This window comes from Capra hircus, unplaced genomic scaffold (genome assembly GCF_001704415.2).
Source record: "Capra hircus breed San Clemente unplaced genomic scaffold, ASM170441v1, whole genome shotgun sequence".
Lineage (NCBI taxonomy): Eukaryota > Metazoa > Chordata > Mammalia > Artiodactyla > Bovidae > Capra > Capra hircus.
Genome location: NW_017189585.1, coordinates 413,302 through 433,770, shown reverse-complemented (window position 1 = coordinate 433,770; position 20,469 = coordinate 413,302). Strand labels below are relative to the sequence as shown.

At 35.5% G+C, this 20,469-nt stretch overlaps 1 protein-coding gene across 4 annotated transcripts in view; it reads left to right on the top strand.

Annotated features, from left to right (window-relative positions):
• LOC108634550 (probable ubiquitin carboxyl-terminal hydrolase FAF-X) overlaps positions 1-20,469 on the top strand; it is a 142,706-nt gene that overhangs the window by 31,202 nt on the left and 91,035 nt on the right. For all 4 annotated transcript variants that reach the window (XM_018044516.1, XM_018044515.1, XM_018044518.1 and 1 more), the window contains exons 3-11: positions 3,611-3,756; positions 7,264-7,343; positions 9,789-9,901; positions 11,356-11,574; positions 14,284-14,399; positions 14,599-14,850; positions 14,926-15,064; positions 18,339-18,491; positions 19,688-19,792. In XM_018044516.1, the coding sequence (XP_017900005.1) occupies positions 3,611-3,756; positions 7,264-7,343; positions 9,789-9,901; positions 11,356-11,574; positions 14,284-14,399; positions 14,599-14,850; positions 14,926-15,064; positions 18,339-18,491; positions 19,688-19,792 (1,323 nt within the window). The remainder of the gene's footprint in view (positions 1-3,610; positions 3,757-7,263; positions 7,344-9,788; positions 9,902-11,355; positions 11,575-14,283; positions 14,400-14,598; positions 14,851-14,925; positions 15,065-18,338; positions 18,492-19,687; positions 19,793-20,469) is intronic.

The window sequence follows — 20,469 nt, the reverse complement described above, 5'->3', positions numbered from 1 at the left end:
TCTCACATCCATACATGACCACAGGAAAAACCGTAGCTTTGACTAGACAGACCTTTGTTAGGTCTTAGTTACAGCACATGGATTGTTTGTTGCATTCTGTGGGATCTTTCTTTGCAGTGCACAGAGTCAGTAGTTTTTAGCTCATAGGGTTAATTGCCCTGCAGCATGTGGGATCTTCATTCCCTGACCAGGCATTGAACTTGAGTTCTAGATTCTTAACCACTGGCCCACCAGGGAAGTTCCTGAATTGCTTTTTGATCCACTCAATCTTTGCCCTTTATTTAGTGTATTTAGACCTTTGAGGTTTAATGTGATTATTGAAATAGTTGGGTAAATACCTTCCATATTTGTTACTATTTTGTATAATTTGCTCTTGTCCTTATATTTGTGTTCCATGTTGCTTCTACCTTTTGTGGTTTTAATGATTCCCATTTCTCTCCTGTTTTAACATACCATTCATATCTTTTTTTTTTTGAGCTCTTTTTTTAACTTTTATAGTGGTTGCCTTAGTGTTTGCAGTATACATATGTAACTGAATTGTACATTCACTGTTATATGGGTAGTTTTAAGTTCCTTGTAATAAATTATTCATAACTCCTCTTTGTGGTCCTTTATATCATTGATACTGTTTTTTTCATTTCCCCGAATATATAATTTTTAAATATGTTATTGCTTATATTGAACAAATTATGAGTTAGTGCAAGTAACAGCTAAGATAATTCTTCAGCACTCAACCTTTCTTTATTGTCTCACATAATATGTAACTGCTGCTGCTGCTGCTGCTAAGTTGCTTCAGTCATGTCCAACTCTGTGCAGCCCCATGGACGGCAGCCCACCGGGTTCCCCGTCCCTGGGATTCTCCAGGCAAGAACACTGGAGTGGGTTGCCATTTCGTTCTCCAGTGCATGAAAGTGAAAAGTGCAAGTGAAGTTGCTCAGTCGAGTCTGACTCTTTGTGACCCCATTGACTGTAGCCTCCCAGGCTCCTCCATCCATGGGATTTTCCAGGCAAGAGTACTGGAGTGGGTTGCCATTTCCTTCTCCACTATATGTAACTACTAGAGAAAGTTAAGTTGATTCAGGGGATCTTCTCTCCCACATTGCAGGATGTTCTTTACCTTCTGAGCCACCAGGGAAGCCCAAGAATACTGAAGTTGGGTGTCCTTTCCCCTCTCCAGGGGATCGTCCCAACCCAAGGATCAAACCCAGGTCTCCTGCATTGCAGGTGGATTCTTTACCAGCTGAGCCACAAGGGAAGCCCAAGAATACGGGAGTGGGTAGCCTATCCCTTCTCCAGGGGATCTTCCCAACCGAGAAATTGAACCGAGATCTCCTGCATTACAGCTGGATTCTTCGCCAGATGAGCTACCAGGGAAGCTGCAAGTTGGTTAGATTCTAATAAAAAAACTAGTAGGTTAGGCAATGGTTCCTGAGGATCAGCCCTATTAAGAATAGAAAGCTTGAAGAACATATTTCAGAATGGCTACCTTGTCCATCCTAGTGGGAACACCAGGGAATTTTTTTCCAGTCTTCATTTTGAAAGCTTGATAAGACTTTCTGGAAGTAAAGCTTAGAAATGTACTGAGTCCCCTTAAGTTTTGACCCCTTGGAGTTTTCAACTCTCAGACTTACCATATTGAGCTTCTAGCAATTAATCAATTACAATTTAGGTTTTCTTATCTCAATACAATAGTACCTCCCTCTGCCCCAGGCCACTTTATTCCCAATGAAAAGATTCCAGGACCCTTCAGTGAATGCTTGAAACTTGAAGGTAGCATTTCTATGTATATTGATAACTATATTTTTTCTTAAGCATTGACACCTGTGATCGAGTTTAGTTTAAAAGTTAGACACACTAAGAGATTAACAGTAATTGATAATAAAATAGAACTTTGCAGTAGTAGTATAATAGTATAAGTAATAGTAATAGTATAAGTCATATGAATGTGCCCTCAAAATATCTTGCACAATGTGATGTCTTTTCCATCTAAGTACTCATGTACTGTGGATTTAACTTTCAGTTTGAGGTGCAGCACCAGACTTCCGTTGAACTTCTTTTTCCTTCTTCCCAATTTCACATAAATAGAAAATTTATTCATACCATAGGTCCTAGTAATCTCAGCATATGGTTTTTCTTTTCCCTGTTAATTCAAGAACTTAAAACTTTTCACCTAAACCAAGTACTTTTCAGCATTCTTTGACATTTCTGAATTTTGCCAGAATCACTTACCTTGTGCTTGGTTGTCATAATTAAATAAAATAAGGGTTGCTTGAACAGAAGTACTGCATTATAAAAGCAGTCTCATAATTGGGAGAGACTCATGATACTCTTGTTGAGGGCACAGGCAGGTAGGGCAGGGTCAGCATGGCTTGAGATTTCATCTGTTTACTCAGAGTGGCTCACAGTCTAGAACTTCTGATTACTTATTTTTTGAATTTTTGATTTTATTGATTTAGTCTGCAGTTTGCTACAGCTAACTAAAACTTGGAAAATGAAACTGCAGCTAAGGCTATAACTGCTGGTTTGGTTTCCATGGAGGTTTATACTTGTGATTTTCTGCTCTGGCAGTTTTGATTTCTAGTGTTCCCCTGACTCATTTCTCATTTTGTGTTTGATCATTTTCGCTTTGACCTTAATTCTTTGCTAAATCTGAGAACTGTTGTTGGTTTTCATTTTATTCAGCTTTTATTTTTTAAATATTTCTCACTTTTTTGAAGTATAGTAAATCTGCAATAGTGTGTTAGTTTCAAATGTATAGCAGTGTTCAGCTCTTTTAGTTTAAGAAGAAATGACAGCTTACAAACTCCTTACTAGTTGTATTGTAAAGCAGAAGTCTTTTCCTATGCTTCTTTCTTTTTGGGTTCTTGCTTTTAAAGCATCTATATTTTATGTAGCCTTTTGGCTAAGTTCTGTCCTTTCTTCTTTTTTTGTAATTTGGAATAACAAACACCCATTTTGTCATAGTTTTGGTGCATGAAGATTTTGGTTCTGTCATATTATCTTGTGGTTTTGGTCAGTTTGTCACCTTGGATTACATTATTCTGAATATTTGACTGGGTTTGGGGACTTCCTTTCCACGTGGCTCTCTCAGATGTCTCTTGGCTGGAGGCCTCAGTTTCTTAACGCAGTCCTTTGCACCTGTGCACGGTGTCTTCAAGATGTGTGATTAAGAGTCTTTAGGACCTGGTGTGTAACTTTTAACAGAGAGATTGCCCTAAGAGAGGAGGAGGAAGAAGTCATGATAACTTCTGTCTTGTAGTCTCAGAAGTTTCTGTCTCTTCTCCAGTTTTGTATAAAGATTTGTAATTAAGGAGGCTCAGTGTGATTATACTGTTTGGCAGCAGATTATGTTCTGTAACTCTCATCAAGATAATTCATGTATTATATAGCCATTAATTCACTCTTATTATAAGATTGTTAATTATATGGAAAAATTCTCATAGATTGACAGGAAAAGAGAAGCAATGTGATCTTCATTTTATCAAGTATTTACAGATATATATCGACAATTAAAATGTATATATTTTTCATCTAACCTGTGTTGGCATCTGAACTGCTAAATATTGTACACATACTATAAAAATTTTAATCTATAATATTTCATTTTAAGACCTCATCACCTGATTCTTCCAATGAGAATTCCCCAGCAACTCCTCCAGATGAACAAGGTCAAGGTGATGCTCCACCTCAACATGAAGATGAGGAACCTGCATTTCCTCATGCTGACCTGGCAAAGTTGGATGACATGATCAACCGGTAAGGTCACTGTTTTGGGGGGGAGTTGCTTTTTGTTTTTTTTGAGGGTTTTTTGTTTGTTTAGGTTTTTTAAAATTTATTTTATTGAGGCATAATTGATTTACATTGTGTTAATTTCTTCTTTACTGCAGAACAAGTCCATTGTACATATATATTTTTCATCTTCTTTTCCATTATAGTTTGTTACAGGATATTGAATAAGTTTGCTTGAAAATGAGATCTTCTTGAGACGATTCAAGCATGTTGCATTTATTGGGCAGTTCTATTATTACATTGGAATATATAATGAAATAATTATACAACTCGCCATAATACAGTATCAGTGGGAACCCCGAGCTTGTTTTCCTGCAATTACACAGTACCATCTGGGGATGATGGGAGACGGTGACACCTAAAGTGTCTTGCTTATGTCCAGTTTACTCCATACTTTGTTTGTTTTCGTTGCGCTCACTGTAGAAAAAGAAAGGATGTTGGAAATGGAGGCAGGCTTTTTGGTACTTTTGTGAAAATCTCAGTATATTCCACCTTGACTTTAATTCAGAATGTATGGAGATTTGAAGTTGTCTCAAAAAGAATTTAAAGGCCGCTGTCATTTGTGATCTCAGGTTGTTGATCTGCCTCTAGCATGGACAAAGTTAATTCACCTGGCTTCTTCACAGATGGGTCTTGGTCCATTCCTTCCCAGCTGTGAGTCTTTTGTGGTTGGAAAGTAATACTCAGATTCCTTTGAAAGCTGAGATCAGGCACTGCTGCTGCTGCTGCTGCTAAGTCGTGTCAGTCGTGTCCGATTCTGTGTGACTCCATAGACAGCAGCCCACTGGCCTCCCCCATCCCTGGGATTCTCCAGGCAGGAACACTGGAGTGGGTTGTCATTTCCTTCTCCAGTGCATGAAAGTGAAAAGCGAAAGTGAAATCTCTCAGTTGTGTCCGACTCTTAGCGACCCCTTGGACTGCAGCCTACCAGGCTCTTCTGTCAATGGGATTTTCCAGGCAAGAGTACTGGAGTGGGGTGCCATTGCCTTCTCCAATCATGCACTAGCTGGGATAAAGAAGTCCCTGTCTCAATCTCTTTCAGAATCTCTGCTAATGTTAGAAATATGTCAAAACTTCCAGTGTTCACTCGTCGCCATGATTCTAGTCTGTTTTTAACACAGCTACTTTATCTGCCAACTTGAGCACAGCTGAAGTGACAGAATGAGTTCATTGAGCAGATTGAACATGTCACACAAGTGAACAGGTTTCATGACCCATTCTATGTCACAAAAATATGCTGCCAGGGGTGACAGTTTTCTAAAAAGAAATCACTGGAGTGGTGCTCATAACTGAAAAACACTAGCTAGTGACCTACCTTTAGAAAGCAATGTCATGTCTCTGTATAAGAGAGGAGATATGTGCTTTGCATTGATCTCCTCACATAGCTGTGTCAACAGGTTTGCGTTAGGGCATGTTGTTTAGTGCAGTTGATTATTTTAATCACATCATGTGTAACTTTATGTTCAAGTGACGTTTTTCACGTACCCAGCATTTCTCTACAATGACCCTGTGTAGACACAGTCAGAAGTGACCTCTTTGACACAAGTAGTGAAACCAGAAAGCAGACCAGTCATGGCAGCTGCTCTGTCTGTGCATATACCAATACAAAATGACCCATTCCATTTTCCTGATACATAGTCAAAAAAGCTGTACCGTTGGCCGGTAGCAAAAGTATACACAACATATCCTATTGTCTTGTTAACAAAGGAAGACTTGTCAACCTAGATTGTGTACCACAGTGACTCATTAATCCTAACTGTTGTACCTCAGTATCCTCTGCTATTTCATCAGTTTGTCTAGTTATGGTGCTACCCAAGAGAGGAACATTTGGCACATTTTGAACTGTAGCTTGTAAAAGTTCAAGGCCAGTGTCTTTAGCACCAGGTGGGATCAACTGCTCACCAACAGTAAAGGGCTTCTAAGCTTTAGCAATGCAGTTAGCCAATAAGAATGATGCTCTCAGTGCAGACACATTCAGTGAAGTGGTGGCCTTCAGTAGTTGCTTTTGTTCTTTGTTCACCTTTTTTTACTTCTGAAAAATTCTAGCAGCTTGTCTTCTAATGCAGGTTGCTTGGTCTCCATCTGGTGAAGCAGTTTTGAAGATCTCATTACTTTGATGGATAGCTGGTTGCCACATATTGTACATAGTGGGCTTGGAGAATGTGAATCACCTGTTGCAATGAACATGTAATATAAGAAGGACTCTTGCTATTTCCCCTGTTTTGGCAGTCTTAGAGTCTTCTGCTATCTCATCATTGTGTCTTCACTCCTTTCAAAGAAGCTCTCCAGAGACATTTATTTTTTACTCACTGTGGCTAAGTTAGCTTGTGGTCTTATGAAAAGTGCAACCGAGACAGGTGCGTGGTGCACAGGTGTCTCCAGAGAAAGAGGCAGGGCTGGAAGTGGTAGTTAAAATAAAGGGAGGTCACATGTGGACTAAAACAATTGTGGGATTCTAACTTAAAGCCTGCCACCCCATTGTTACTTGCCACTTGCTAATGGGGTTTTGATATGAGTCTACAAACAGTTGATGTATCATGATTTCTGTGCAGTCAAATCTCCCTGCTAATAATTAGTATTTGCAGCCATTCCCCAGCCCACCTCAGCTCAGACTCAGATCATCTGGCATTAGGTTCTCCTAAAGAGCTTGCAACCTTGATCCTTTGAATGTGCAATTCACAGTAGAGTTCAAGTTCCTATGAGAATTTCCTGCCAGTGCTGATATAATAGGAAGTGGAGCTCAGGCAGCAATGTGACTTATAGAGGGGGCCTTAAAGTATGAATGAAGCTTCATTCTCACCCACTGCTCACCTCTGTATGTAGTGGAGGGACCCCTGCTTTAGGAGTAGTGAGTTAGTAGTAGGTACATTCCTGGATGACTGAGCTTTTTTGATAGTTGAGAAACCTAGCTGGATACGATACTTACAGTATGAAGTCTTGGAGAAGATAAAATTCACATAATCTTCAGGAAGGGTTGATAAATTTTCTGTTGATGTGAATTGAGAAACCAGCCATATTTGTTTCTCCTCATTTCTTTTGCCTCATTTCTTTTGTTGTGAAGAAGGCACAAAAGAAAAAGACTGTCAAACTGTTTCTTCTTACTAGTAAACCTGAACCACAAAGCAACACTTTTTCTTATTTACTATAATAATGATTATATAATTAATTAAAAAGTATTTTTAGTTTTTGTCATCTGTGAAAGTTATTAAATGTATTCTTTCTTAATGTTATGTCTGAATTTTGATAGTGCTTTAAAAAATTGTATTTGTAGCACTAAGCATGTAACTTGCCAAACTCTTTAAAATTGTATGGTGACTATATAATACAGTCAGAGTTTTAAAACTTTTTGCTAGTAAAGCAGTTGCAGCAGATAAATTAAACTTATTTGTGATTTTAAATATCATTAAAGTTATTTATGATATTTTATTTGTGCTCAACAACTGCAGCATTTTAAAGTTCTGTATTAATTTTTAGACCTCGTTGGGTGGTTCCAGTTTTGCCAAAAGGGGAATTAGAAGTGCTTTTAGAAGCTGCTATTGATCTTAGTAAAAAAGGTGAGTTTGTATTTTATGGTATTTTTCATTATGCATGCTGTTATACATATTTTCACATTGTTCTTGATGGCTTTGCTTTTCTCAGTTATAAAATTCTAGATTACACTAGACTAAACTTTCCAGTAGAACTTACAGCTATTGAAGTTACAGCAATCATTCATGGAAACATTTGGACAAGCTATAAGGACCTTAAGACGTTTAGAATTGAATGCAGAATTTTGTGATTATTCATATTTTTAAAGATAGGATCTCCCCCCCCCCCCCCCCCATATTTTTAAAGTGGTTGTCACTCGAAAGTCAGAAACATTTTCTAGCACGTGGGTGTGCTGAGTTGCTCAGTCATGTCCAACTGTTTGCAGCCCTATGGACTGTAGCTCTCCAGGCTCGTTTGTCCATGGGGATTCTCCAGGAAAGAATACTGGAGTGGATTGGATTGCCATGCCATCTTCCAGGGAATCTTCCCAACCCAGGGATTTAACCCAGGTCTCCCACATTGCAGGTGGATTTTTTACCATCTGAGCCAGCAGGGAATCCCAAAAGTACTGGATTGGGTAGTCTATCCCTTCTCCAGGGGATTTTTCTGATCCAGGAATTGAAGCAGGGTCTCTTGCACTGCAGGCGGATTCTTTCCCAGTTTAGCAATCAGGGAAGCCTGTGGAAGAGCATAACGTTACAGTATATTTTATAATTTAAAAGTACTATAAGGCCATGTGACTTCAGTTACTTTTGTGGACTTTGTTTTGTACCTAAGCCATTAATGTTTGAGAAATACATTAAATTTGCAAATAAATTCAGTAAAGTTTATTTTACTTTGCATTTTGAGTCATTTAGTAAAAAAGCCTGTGAAAGCAATGGAAATGCTAATGGTAACCCCATCTGTTATCTTTGTAATAAACTGTCAAGATAATATATTTGACTTTTGTTTAAACACAAAGGTTTTTTCTGAGAAAGAAAAAAGGTCTTGAGAAATAAAGATTGCCTAAGTGTGTATGTGTTTGTTTTAAAGCAATTAACAAAATCTCTTAACCCAGATATAAAAATTTCCTGTTGCAATTCATTATTTTTCAATGACTTTGCTCAAAAACAATAACTGAGTTCTTGTAACAGATGAGTTCTTATATATTTTACTTAGTTACAGCCTTTAAGGCTAAAACAAAATATAGTAGCATTATGTTTTCTGGGTCATCCAATGAAGATTTGAAATCAACTATTCAGAGATATATTTACGAAGTATAATGTTTTTAGGCCTATTTTTAACATCTGTGGTACCTTGGGAAATCTTTCTGACTGCATGACAGAAGTGATAATTTTATCTTCATAGCAGCTATCCTAAACATTTAATGCATGTTTTTTTGTTTTAAGATTTTACAAACATACTCTAATGTCTGTGAAAATATATTACCGTATAAAAAATGTTTCTCATTTTTTCTCAACAGTGTGGTTAGTTTGCACTGTATTTATTTATTGAAGGGCTTATTTGTTCTAGATAATAGCAATATTAAATAAATAAAAACTGGAAATGCTATTTTGTTTAATAGCATTCATTTTTTTTCTTCTCTTTTTTTCTGGGATCATAGTTACTGTGAAGTGAAGTCTATGTTTTTGTGGGAAATCCTGGTTTAGGTGACATTAATTTATCAATAAGTAATCAAACCACAGTATACTTTATTGTGTTAATTCAATATTTCTGGGTTGTGAAGAATTACAAGTCTTATTTTGGTGATGGAAGCAAGTTTGTTCTATTAAATCACATGAAGATGCTTTAGATTTTAGAACGCAAAAGAACTAAATTAGAAGTACAAGACAGGATTCACCTTTTCAATTTGATTATAAACAGATAGTTTATAGCCAAATGAAAATTTTAAATAAGCATCTTTATTTTGGTGACAGAAGCTGTAAGTTTGTTCTGTTAAATCACGTGAAGATGCTTTAGATTTTAGAACGCAAAAGAACTAAATTAGAAGTACAAGACAGGATTCACCTTTTCAATTTGATTATAAACAGATAGTTTATAGCCAAATGAAAATTTTAAATTATTACTGTTTAAAAGTTCTGAGCTATATTTTCAGGGAGTGAATGGAGTGGTTTGTATACCTTATCTCCCTAGTAACTGTTCTTTGTTTTAACAAAGTATAGTATTGTATTTCAGAGCACTTTGATTAATTTGATGTAGTTTTACATTCATTAATTTGATGTAGTTTAATATAGCTCAGTGTTTCTGAAGTTTATTGAGTTTATTAATACTTTATTTTTCAGTTGCATGTTTTTAGTGTAAATAAGTTATCTTTTAACCTCTTTCAATAATTCAGTGTCTTATTTCAAAAGCTACAATACTGTTTTTCAGTTGAAACTAAAATAGTTTATAACAGTTTATTTTTAATGATGTATTGGCCGAGAAATTTTTACTTTGTGTCATGCTTAGTTTAATTTTTCACCTTTTCTTAGGTCTCGATGTTAAAAGTGAGGCATGTCAACGTTTTTTCCGAGATGGGCTAACAATATCTTTCACTAAAATTCTTATGGATGAAGCAGTGAGTGGCTGGAAGTTTGAAATTCATGTGAGTCTCATCCTTTACACTGGAGACTGAGATCTTATTTACATGGTGGTCCTTGTGGGTTTTTCTCTGGAAAACATAACTGTGAATAATGTATCAGGTCTACTGATAAATTTAATACCCTTAAAGGTCTTTAAGAATGAGCTTGACATATTGAGTTATGAAAACTTGGTTTCGTGTGTTACCTGGAACCCCTGTGCCTGTGACTTTATGCAAGTACTGTATTTCATCAAGTGTTTGTTGGTTGATTGGAAAAGAGTCCTTCAATTTTATGTACTAGTAAGAATGAAAAATACTCCAGATGGGGAATATAATAAGAGACCCCCCCCCCAGTATATACTTGGATAGCAAACGGTGTGTGAGATTTCATTGCATATGTAGCTGATAAACTATAGCAGAAGTGACAGTCCTGGTGTCTTGCACAATTTGACCTTTGCAGTTAGTAGAGAGAAAGAAAGTCTTCACTGGAAATTTGAATAACTAGTACCCACTCCAGTATTCTTGCCTGGAGAATCCCAGGGACAGGGGAGCCTGCTGGGCTGCTGTCTGTGGGGTCACACAGAGTCGGACACGACTGAAGTGACTTAGCAGCAGCAGCAGTACTCCTGTAAGTTTGTGATTTGAATTCAGATTCACTTTTAATAAAACAATTCAAAAGAAATTCGAATTATTTTCAGATTGGTCACGTGTTGAAGTGACTGGCATCAGGAAACACAAATTCTTAAGGCAGTATCTTCAGTCTAGAACAAAAGTAATTCTTGCTACTGTTAATTTTAAAGAACTTACCTTTGTATTTCACAGATTTTGAAAGTGTTAAAGGTTTGCATCTTAGTAGAAGCATTGAAGCACTGTAATTATAATTAGTCCAAACCTCTGTGCATTTTTGAAATGGAATTAATCAAAAGTTGTGAAGTAAACATAATTTTTGTGAACTTCAATGTAGAAAGCAGAACTTGGACAATTTTGCAGAAATGATTGTGGCATAATTATAAATCCTTACATTTTCTGATTTGACATGTGAATTTTTAGTTGTACAAGTATACATTTTGGAAATGATCTCTGACTTTTTAATTGAGACTTAGATTACATGTCTTTATATCTGTTAATTTACATGACTTAAAATATTTGGATTTTGGAATTACTGACTATAGAGTATGAACTCCAAAAAAAGAAAAGTATTAATTGTTTCCTGTGCACATGCAGCAGAAATAGACAACCTCTGGGGCATTTGTAACCCTTCTGAAATAGCTTTTGAAATGGGTAAAATACAATTATGAAGTAAATAACTATGAATTTAGTTTACTGATACGTCAGTTTGATCTCAGTATTTTTAAAATTGACTAAAATTCATATCATCTGTATAGAAAATGTGAGATCATTAACAAGATTTTAATCTTTCTGATTGAAATTTCTGTTTTCTCTTTATAAATCAATCCCTCCACACCCAATATAAACAGAGATGCATTATTAACAATACTCATCGCCTAGTGGAACTTTGTGTGGCCAAGTTGTCCCAAGACTGGTTTCCACTTCTAGAACTTCTCGCCATGGCCTTAAATCCTCATTGCAAATTTCATATCTACAATGGTACACGTCCTTGTGAATCAGTTTCCGCAAGTGCTCAGTCACCTGAAGATGAATTATTTGCTCATTGCTCAGATCCTCGATCACCAAAAGTGTGTTGGTTTGTTAATTTCAAAATTAAATATTAAAATTGTTCTGTTTTATCTTAGAACTCCAGTGGCATTAATCTCCTTAGTTTTGTTTTGTTATATGAGGTTTCTGATTAAAGACAAATTATTTAATGTGAATTATTGAGTTATTACTGTTGAACTCATAAGCATCATACTAAATGTAATTTTATGCTTGAGCAAAGCTTAATTTGTATTTATTTGTTGATGAAGATGCTCATAGGAATCTAATCTGTTTCCCCTCATAGCAGTGGTTCAGTGCTTTCTGCTTTAGAGAACATAAATAACTACTATAAATAATGAACATTAACCATTACCTTGTTTGTACTTACTGTATATATTTTGTACCTAATATATTTAGCAATAGAACAGATTCATGTAAAGACTGTTAACACTGATTTTCTGGGTTGTATTATTTTGCTTTCATACATTTTTTTTTTTAAACAATACATTCAGTTTCTTAGAAAATGTTGAGCATTGACTACTCAAAATATTGAATAGGCTTGTTACCAGTTTTTGAGAGATGAAGAAACTAAGTGTTCAAAAACTTTTGGAGCAATTTGTCATCGCTATGTAGCCTTTTTGATTTATTTGTAAAATAATCTAAGGCAGATTGCAAATACAATATTTACTGCTCTCCAAAGGTAATTGAAAAGTGTTTTCTCTCTTGTATTTTAGGAACATTTTCTGTATGTGAAAAAAGTAGATTTTCTGCTTTTATGTAATATAGTTTTTAATGAATTTACACTTTTAAGTTAAGTAAATAATTTTTTAATTTGTCCTTATTTTATAGGGAATATATCATTTCCTTTATATTAACCCAAATTATAACCAGTTTCAAGGAGACAGGTTGGGAAAAAACAGGAGTTAATTATATGTCAGTAGAGATAAGAAATGGAGAAGGCAATGGCAGCCCACTCCAGTACTCTTGCCTGGAAAATCCCATGGATGGAGGAGCCTGGTAGGCTGCAGTCTGTGGGGTTGCGAAGTTGGGCAAAACTGAGTGACTTCACTTTCACTTTTCACTTTCATGCATTGGAGAAGGAAATGGCAACCCGCTCCAGTGTTCTTGCCTGGAGATTCCCAGGGACGGGGGAGCCTGGTGGGCTGTGGTCTATGGGGTCGCACAGAGTCGGACACGACTGAAGCGACTTAGCAGCAGCAGCAGCAGAGATAAGAAAAACAGGCAAAAGCACAGAACCAGTAGACCTGGTGAGGGAAGTTGGCTCTTAGGGACTTTTATATAAGTCTGTTCTCATGTCTTGGTGGCTTAAGCATTACCTTAATGGCCTTTTACTGTCTCAAAGGCTATTTGACTATATTTATTTTAATTAATGTTTAAATATATGGAAGACATTAGTATTAGAAACTGCAGGACATACCTTTAGTGTGCATATGTGCACTGTCATGCTCATTAAAATAGAGTATCAAATTAATGCATAACGGTACAGAATCCCTATAAAATGACATGCAGTCTCTATGTAATAGAGTTAGTTTCACTGTTTTCTTAGTAACTTTGGATGTCCCTCATTTCTTTTTCTTGCTTAATGTCTATGGCTAGGACTTCAGTGATATGTTGAGCAGATTAATGAAAACAAACATCCTTGTTCGTTCCTGAACTTGGAGGAAAAGCTTTCAGTATTTCACCACTGAGTTTTGTTTTGTTTTTTTTTTTTAAATTTTAAAATCTTTAATTCTTACTTGTGTTCCCAAACATGAACCCCCCTCCCACTTCCCTCCCCATAACATCTCTCTGGGTCATCCCCATGCCCCAGCCCCAGGCATGCTGTATCCTGCGTCAGACATAGACTGGCGATTCAATTCTTACATGATAGTATACATGATAGAATGCCATTCTCCCAAATCATCCCACCCTCTCCCTCTCCCTTTGAGTCCAAAAGTCTGTTATACACATCTGTGTCTTTTTTCCTGTCTTGCATACAGGGTTGTCATTGACACCATTGAGTTTCATCTTTACTCTGGGTTTTTATTTGGCCCTTATTATGCTGAGGCAGTTTCCTTGTGTTTTTATTTTGTTGAGTGTTTTTGTCATGATGAGGTGTTGAATTTTGTCTAATTAACTTTCTGCATGATTGTGGATTTTTTGTTTGCATTGACCTGGTTTGTGTATGTCATACATTTAATATGATGATAAATTTGATTGCTAGTATATCATTGAGGGCAGTTTCCTTACAGTCTTTGTTTAGCTTTGGTGTCACACTAATGTTGGCCTCATACATTTAATATCCTTACTAATTGTAGATTTGATTCTGTTGAGCAAGCGTCTGATGACAGGATTTCTTAAAGCAATGAGGATCTCTTGTGTGTGAAGAGTTATAGTTTTCTCTTTTCTATCTCCTTTTCTTTGACTTCAGACAGTTTCATTAGTGTGTTTTGGCAGTCATAATTTCTCTTTACCAGACCTATGGGATGTGAACAAATATCAGCCATGAATTAGGAATTACTTTGTAAATTAACCCGTGCTGCTTCTGGCTCAAGCTATACACAAAACAGATCTCTGAAATATATCTGTGACTGTTTCACAGAAATATTTCACAGAAATAGTTTGTGTTCTTTTAAAATACAACTGTGTATTTATTTTATTGAAATGTCCTATTTATGACTTACTTCAAACAAAGCTATTTCTAATAGTAACGTTTAACATTTTTCTTAAACAAATCATTTGTATTGCAGGGTTGGCTAGTGGATCTCATCAATAAATTTGGCATACTAAATGGGTTCCAGATTTTGCATGATCGTTTTATTAATGGATCAGCATTAAATGTTCAGATAATTGCAGCTCTTATTAAGTAAGTTATTTTGAAAATTAATATTCATTGTACTATAGAAATGTAGTTTAGTACCTTGAAAATAATTGTTTCCAAATTCTGCTGTGCTTTTTTCTTATTTTAAAATGTTAAAAAATTTAAGTGTTGAAATTAGTTCTGGATTTAAGTTTTTGTAAAAGTCTGTGATATTTCAGAACTAATGTTTTTTTTCTTATTTCAGACCATTTGGACAATGCTATGAGTTTCTCAGTCAACATACAGTGAAAAAGTACTTTATTCCAATTATAGAAATAGTTCCACAATTTTTAGAAAATTTAACTGATGAAGAGCTGAAGAAAGAAGCAAAGAATGAAACTAAAAATGATGCCCTTTCAATGATTATTAAGTCTCTGAAGAATTTAGCTTCAAGGATTCCAGACCAAGAAGAAACTGTGAAAAATTTAGAAATTTTTAGGTTGAAAATGATACTCAGGTAAGATACCTTCCTCTGTAAATAATTACTTGCTTAGTTTTGTACAGTGATACTCAATCCAAATTTTTCTTGTAGATTGTTGCAAATTTCTTCTTTTAATGGGAAGATGAATGCCTTGAATGAAATTAACAAGGTGATTTCTAGTGTATCATATTATACTCATCGGCATGGTAATCCTGAAGAGGAAGAATGGCTGACAGCTGAAAGAATGGCAGTGAGTCCCTTTGCTTCTTTTGTGAATAAGTATCTGCTTATGGAAAACTACCACCTGTTACTGTTAGAAGTAACAACAACAAAATTAACTCTGATATTAGATCGACTTAATTATGGACTATTAAATACTAAAACTTGTTTATAGTAGTAATAGCAAATGATTCATTGTTAGGAGTCGTAGGCTAACTTATGATGCAAGTATATAGTTTGATGTGTTGGTTGAAATGATGTGAATAAAGGTGATCTTTAGAAGCGATTGGTAAATATGGAATCTAGATCTAGTAATGAATTGGTGTGGTGATAATTTGCCAGTTCAATTTAGAAGTTTTAAAAAGCAGATGATAATTAAAAGAATAAAATTTTGACAAGTAGCATGATTTTTATGAACTTTGTTTTTAAAATACTATTTCAGCATTGTCTTGACATTAATACACCATAGATACTTTTATACATTTTCAGGTTAAGTGAGTAGGATCTAGTAAGTTGTAATGATAAATTACTCAGTAATATTTTTTGAATGCACATTCTGTGCCAGCATTGGATGTGTATATCTGTAAAGAATAACCTCTACCTTAACAGGATCTTCATTTTTCTTGTGGAAATAATTAAAATTTGCTGATAGGTAATTTGAAGGCATTTGGTTATATTGAGAAGCGTATATAACCTAGAGCCAGGTTCAAATTCAGTGTTGGGGGGTCAGCGTTCCTATATGCAATTTGCTTGCCTTGGGATGTTGAGCATTGACTACTCAAAATATTGAGTAGGCTTGTTACCAGTTTTTGAGAGATGAAGAAACTAAGTGTTCAAAAACTTTTGGAGCAATTTGTCATTGCTGTGTAGCCTTTTTGATTTATTTGTAAAATAATCTAAGGCAGATTGTAAATACAACATTTACTGCTCTCCGAAGATAGTTGAAAAGTGTTTTCCGTCTTGTATTTTTAGGAACATTTTCTGTATGTGAAAAAAGTAGATTTTCTGCTTTGATGTAATATAGTTTTTAATGAATTTATATTAAAATAACAATAAACACATTACATTAATGAGATATAATTGTATATTTAGCACATATCTGGGAATGCTTATGTTTAAAATTGGATCCTGTAGAGTTATTGTAATATTAAATTACTGCTGTCATTTAGTCACTAAGTCATGTCCGACTCTTTCGACCACATGGACTGCAGCACCCCAGGCTCCCCTGTCCTTCACTGTTTTCCTAAGTTTGCTCAAATTCATATCCATTGAGTTGGTGATGCCATCCAGCCATCTTATCCTCTGTTGTCCCCTTCTCTTTTTGCCTTCAATCTTTTCCAGCATCAGTGTCTTTTCTAGTGTGTCAGCTCTTTGCATCAGGTGGCCAGGGTATTGGAGCTTCAGGTTCAGCATCAGTCCTTCCAAAGAGTATTCAGGTTGATTTATTTTAGAATTGACTGGTTTGATCTCTTTGGTGTTCCTAGTGACTCAAATTCTCTAACACCACAGTTTGAAATCATCAGTTCTTCAGCACTCAGGCTTCTGTATGGTCCCACTCTCATATCTGTACATGACTTGCTTGAAAAACCATAACTTTGTATGGATCTTTGTTGGCAAAGTGATGTTTTTGCTTTTTCATATGTTGTGTAGGTTTGTCATAGCTTTTCTTCCAAGGAACAAGTGTCTTTTAATTTTGCTGCTGTGGTCTCCATCGACAGTGATTTTTGGAGCCTAAGAAAATAAAATCGTCATTGTTTCCATTTTCCCCCCATCTATTTGCTATGAAGTGGGACTGGATACTATGATTATAGGTTTTTGAATGTTGTTTTAAGACAGCTTTTCCCCTTTCTGTTTCACCTTCATCAAGAGTTTCTTGAGTTACTCTTTACTTTTTGCCATTAGGGTGGTGTCATCTGTGTATCTGAGGTTGTTGATATTCCTCCCAGCAATCTTGATTTGAACTTGTGTTTCATCCAGCCCGGTATTTCTTATGATGTATTCTGCGTATAAGTTAAATAAGCAGGGTGACAGTATACAGCCTTGACCTACTCCTTTACCAGTTTTGAATCAGTCTGTTGTTTCATGTCTGGTTGTAACTGTTACTTCTTGCCCTGCATACAGGTTTCTCAGGAGATATGCAGGGTGTTCTGGTATTCCCATCTCTAAGAATTTTCCAGTTGGTAGTGTTCCATACAATCAAAAGATTTAATAAAGTCAGTGAAGCAAAAGTAGATATTTTCTTGGAATTCCCTTTTGTTTTCTGGGATTCAGTGGATGTTAGCAGTTTGATATGTGATTCTTCTTTTCCTTTTCGAAATCCAGCTTGTAAACCTTGAAGTTCTCAGTTCACATACTGATGAAGTGTAGCTTGAAGGATTTTGTTCATTACCTTGATAGTGTTGAATTGAGCACAGTTGTGTGGTAGTGTGTACATTCTTTGGCATTGCCTTTCTTTGGGATTGGAAACTGACCTTTTCCAGTCCTGTGATCACTGCTGAGTTTTCCAAATTTGCTGATGTATTGTGTGCAGCCCTTTAACAGCATGATCTTATAGGATTTGAAATAGCTCAGCTGATATTCCATCACCTCCACTAGCTTTGTTCATAGTAATGTTTCCTGAGGCCCACTTGACTTCACTCTAGGAAGTCTGACTCTAGGTGAATAACCACGTTATTGTGGTTATCTGGGTCATGACGATCTGTTTTGCATAGTTCTTCTGTGTATTCTTGCCACCTCTTTTTTGTTTTTTTAAACAGATAACAACTTTATTTGTCTAATCCAGAATCAAGTTACTTAATAGAGAGACATAGGGTGGTGGGAGGCTGGCATACATAGCCCCATTTACACTGGCAGCTTCAGGGTGCAGAGCATCACTCCTGTAAGGGTTACCATACCTTTTCTTAATCTCTTCTGCTTCTGTTAGGTCCTTGCTGTTTCTGTCCTTTAATAATGAACACACTCTTCTGACACATGGCACTGTATATAAGTTAACTGTATACTGTATAATGACTGTCTTAACATATTATCAAGTGGCTATAACAAATTTAGTTGGCATCCACTGTTGCTTAAAGAAAATTTTTCTGTCCTTTTGATGAGACATATGATCTGATTTCAACTTTAAAGTAAACTCTACAGTGGTGTTAACTCTAGTCATCATCACTGTTGTCCATTATATCCCCAGTAGTTATTTATCTAACAACTGTAAGTTTATACCTTTTGATCACCTTTTCCAATTCTCTTTCCCTATTTCGCTTTTTAAAAAATGCTTCTTCCTGTTTTGAAATAAAATTTTGTATTATATTTAGGAATGGATACAGCAGAACAATATCTTATCCATAGTCTTGCGAGATAGTCTTCATCAACCTCAGTATGTAGAAAAGCTAGAGAAGATTCTTCGTTTTGTGATTAAAGAAAAAGCTCTTACGTTACAAGATCTTGATAATATCTGGGCAGCACAGGTAAGGAATTTAAGATGCTGTTTTATTTTTTATAAACAGAATACTAAAAATTAAGTATTTTGTGGTACTCATTAATGGTATGTAAGTTTCTTGATATAAACAGAAATCTTGCCAAGAATATTTTTATTGAAAAGAATTGTTTTAGCCAATAATATTTAAAAAATAAATTTCTCCCATTATGACACCCTCTCATAAAGGGTGTAATTGTACATTATATAACAATTATGTATAATGTATAGATTTATAACAATTATATCTTCTATGAGGTTTATAAGTTACAGATTTCACATTTTTCTCTGAATTATGTAAAGAAAAAAATGTTACAAGAGTGGTATTACTATGTTACTTATAAAAACTTATGATTATAATAGAACATTAAAACGTTTTCTTTTTTTTTTGGCTGCACTGGGTCTTCTTTGCTGTGCAGACTTTCTCTAGTTTCTGAGATTGGAGGCTATTTTCTTGTTGCTGTGAGTGGGTTTCTCATTGCAGTGGCTTCTCTTCTTGTGGAGCACAGGCTCTAGGCACATGGGCTTCAGTAGTTGCAGCATGTGGGGCCACTAATTGTGGCCCCACAGGCTGCATTGCCCCATGGCATTGGGATCTTCCTGAATCAGGAATTGAATCTAAATTGATAAGTGGATTCTTAACCACTGAACCACCAGGAAATTCCTGGAACATTTAAACTTTCCATAAGGATAAATACATTTTTGGTTTCTGAATTATTAATGTATAATTCAGTTACCTCATGGCAAGTGTTCTTGATTGGTCATGTGGTAAGTACTAGTAAGCTCTGGATTACAAAGTTTATTTTAAAGAGAACCCAATGAAATGTTCATTTGCGATTGTTGAGCACTTAAGTTTCAATTTTGAAAGACTCCATTATTTTGCCTTATTTTTTCTTAATTTTATTTTGAAAAATTCTGTCATAAACTTGCCTATGAATTTCTGGAGCTTATTACTACCTATATCAAGAAATTGAGTACAAAATTTATTTATATAAATGGCATCTTTAAAGCATTTAGAGTATTTGGAATTTAATTTGTATCTCTAGATTAAGCAGGTAGAAATATTTTACCAACTAATAGAGGTTGACACAGTAGAGGTTATTTCCTGTTTCTGTTCAGATTTGTGTGATATGAGTTTGATTTTATTTATATCATAAATAAATACTGTTATTTTGCTTTTTTCACCAGGCAGGGAAACATGAAGCCATTGTAAAGAATGTACATGACCTTCTGGCAAAGTTGGCTTGGGATTTTTCTCCTGAACAACTTGATCATCTTTTTGATTGCTTTAAGGTAGAGATTCAAATAGTAAAGTTGTACCATTTTCAAATTAGATTTAATTAGTTAGATGTCTTTTATGTTGACCAGTATACTTACTAACAAATTTTATTCAGGAATCTCTGAGAAAGAATTAGTTTGTTATGTGTTCCAGTCAGAATTTAACAGTTTTTATTATAATAACTTTCTTCACAAATACACAAATAGTTATTTTTCTTTTAGATTTAGTTTCCTCTGCCAATTATTGATTTTGCCTTTTTTCTTTCAAAAATTTTTAATCTTCATCCACTGTGGGTTTGTTTGATTGTTGGCTTCACTGGGTCTTTGTTGCTTTACATGGACTTCTTATTGATGACTTCTCTTGTTGTGGAGCTTGGGCTCCAGGTCCGTAGCCTTCAGGCTTGTGGGTTCTAGTGTGTGTATTTGGGTAGTTGTGGCTTTTCGGTGTGGGGAATCGTCCCAGACCAAGGATTGAACCCATGTTCCCTGTGTTGGCAGGTAGATTCCCATTCCCTGAGCCTCCACAAAGTCCTGATTTTATTCCAGGTTTAATATAAATTACAGAAATGTAGGGAAATATTATCTGTTACAGTACAAAGTGAAACATGAACCAAATGTGGAGACAAATAAGACACTAAAGCAGTTTTGTTCTGGGCTGATGTATATAGGGAAATAGGAATAAGATTTAGAAA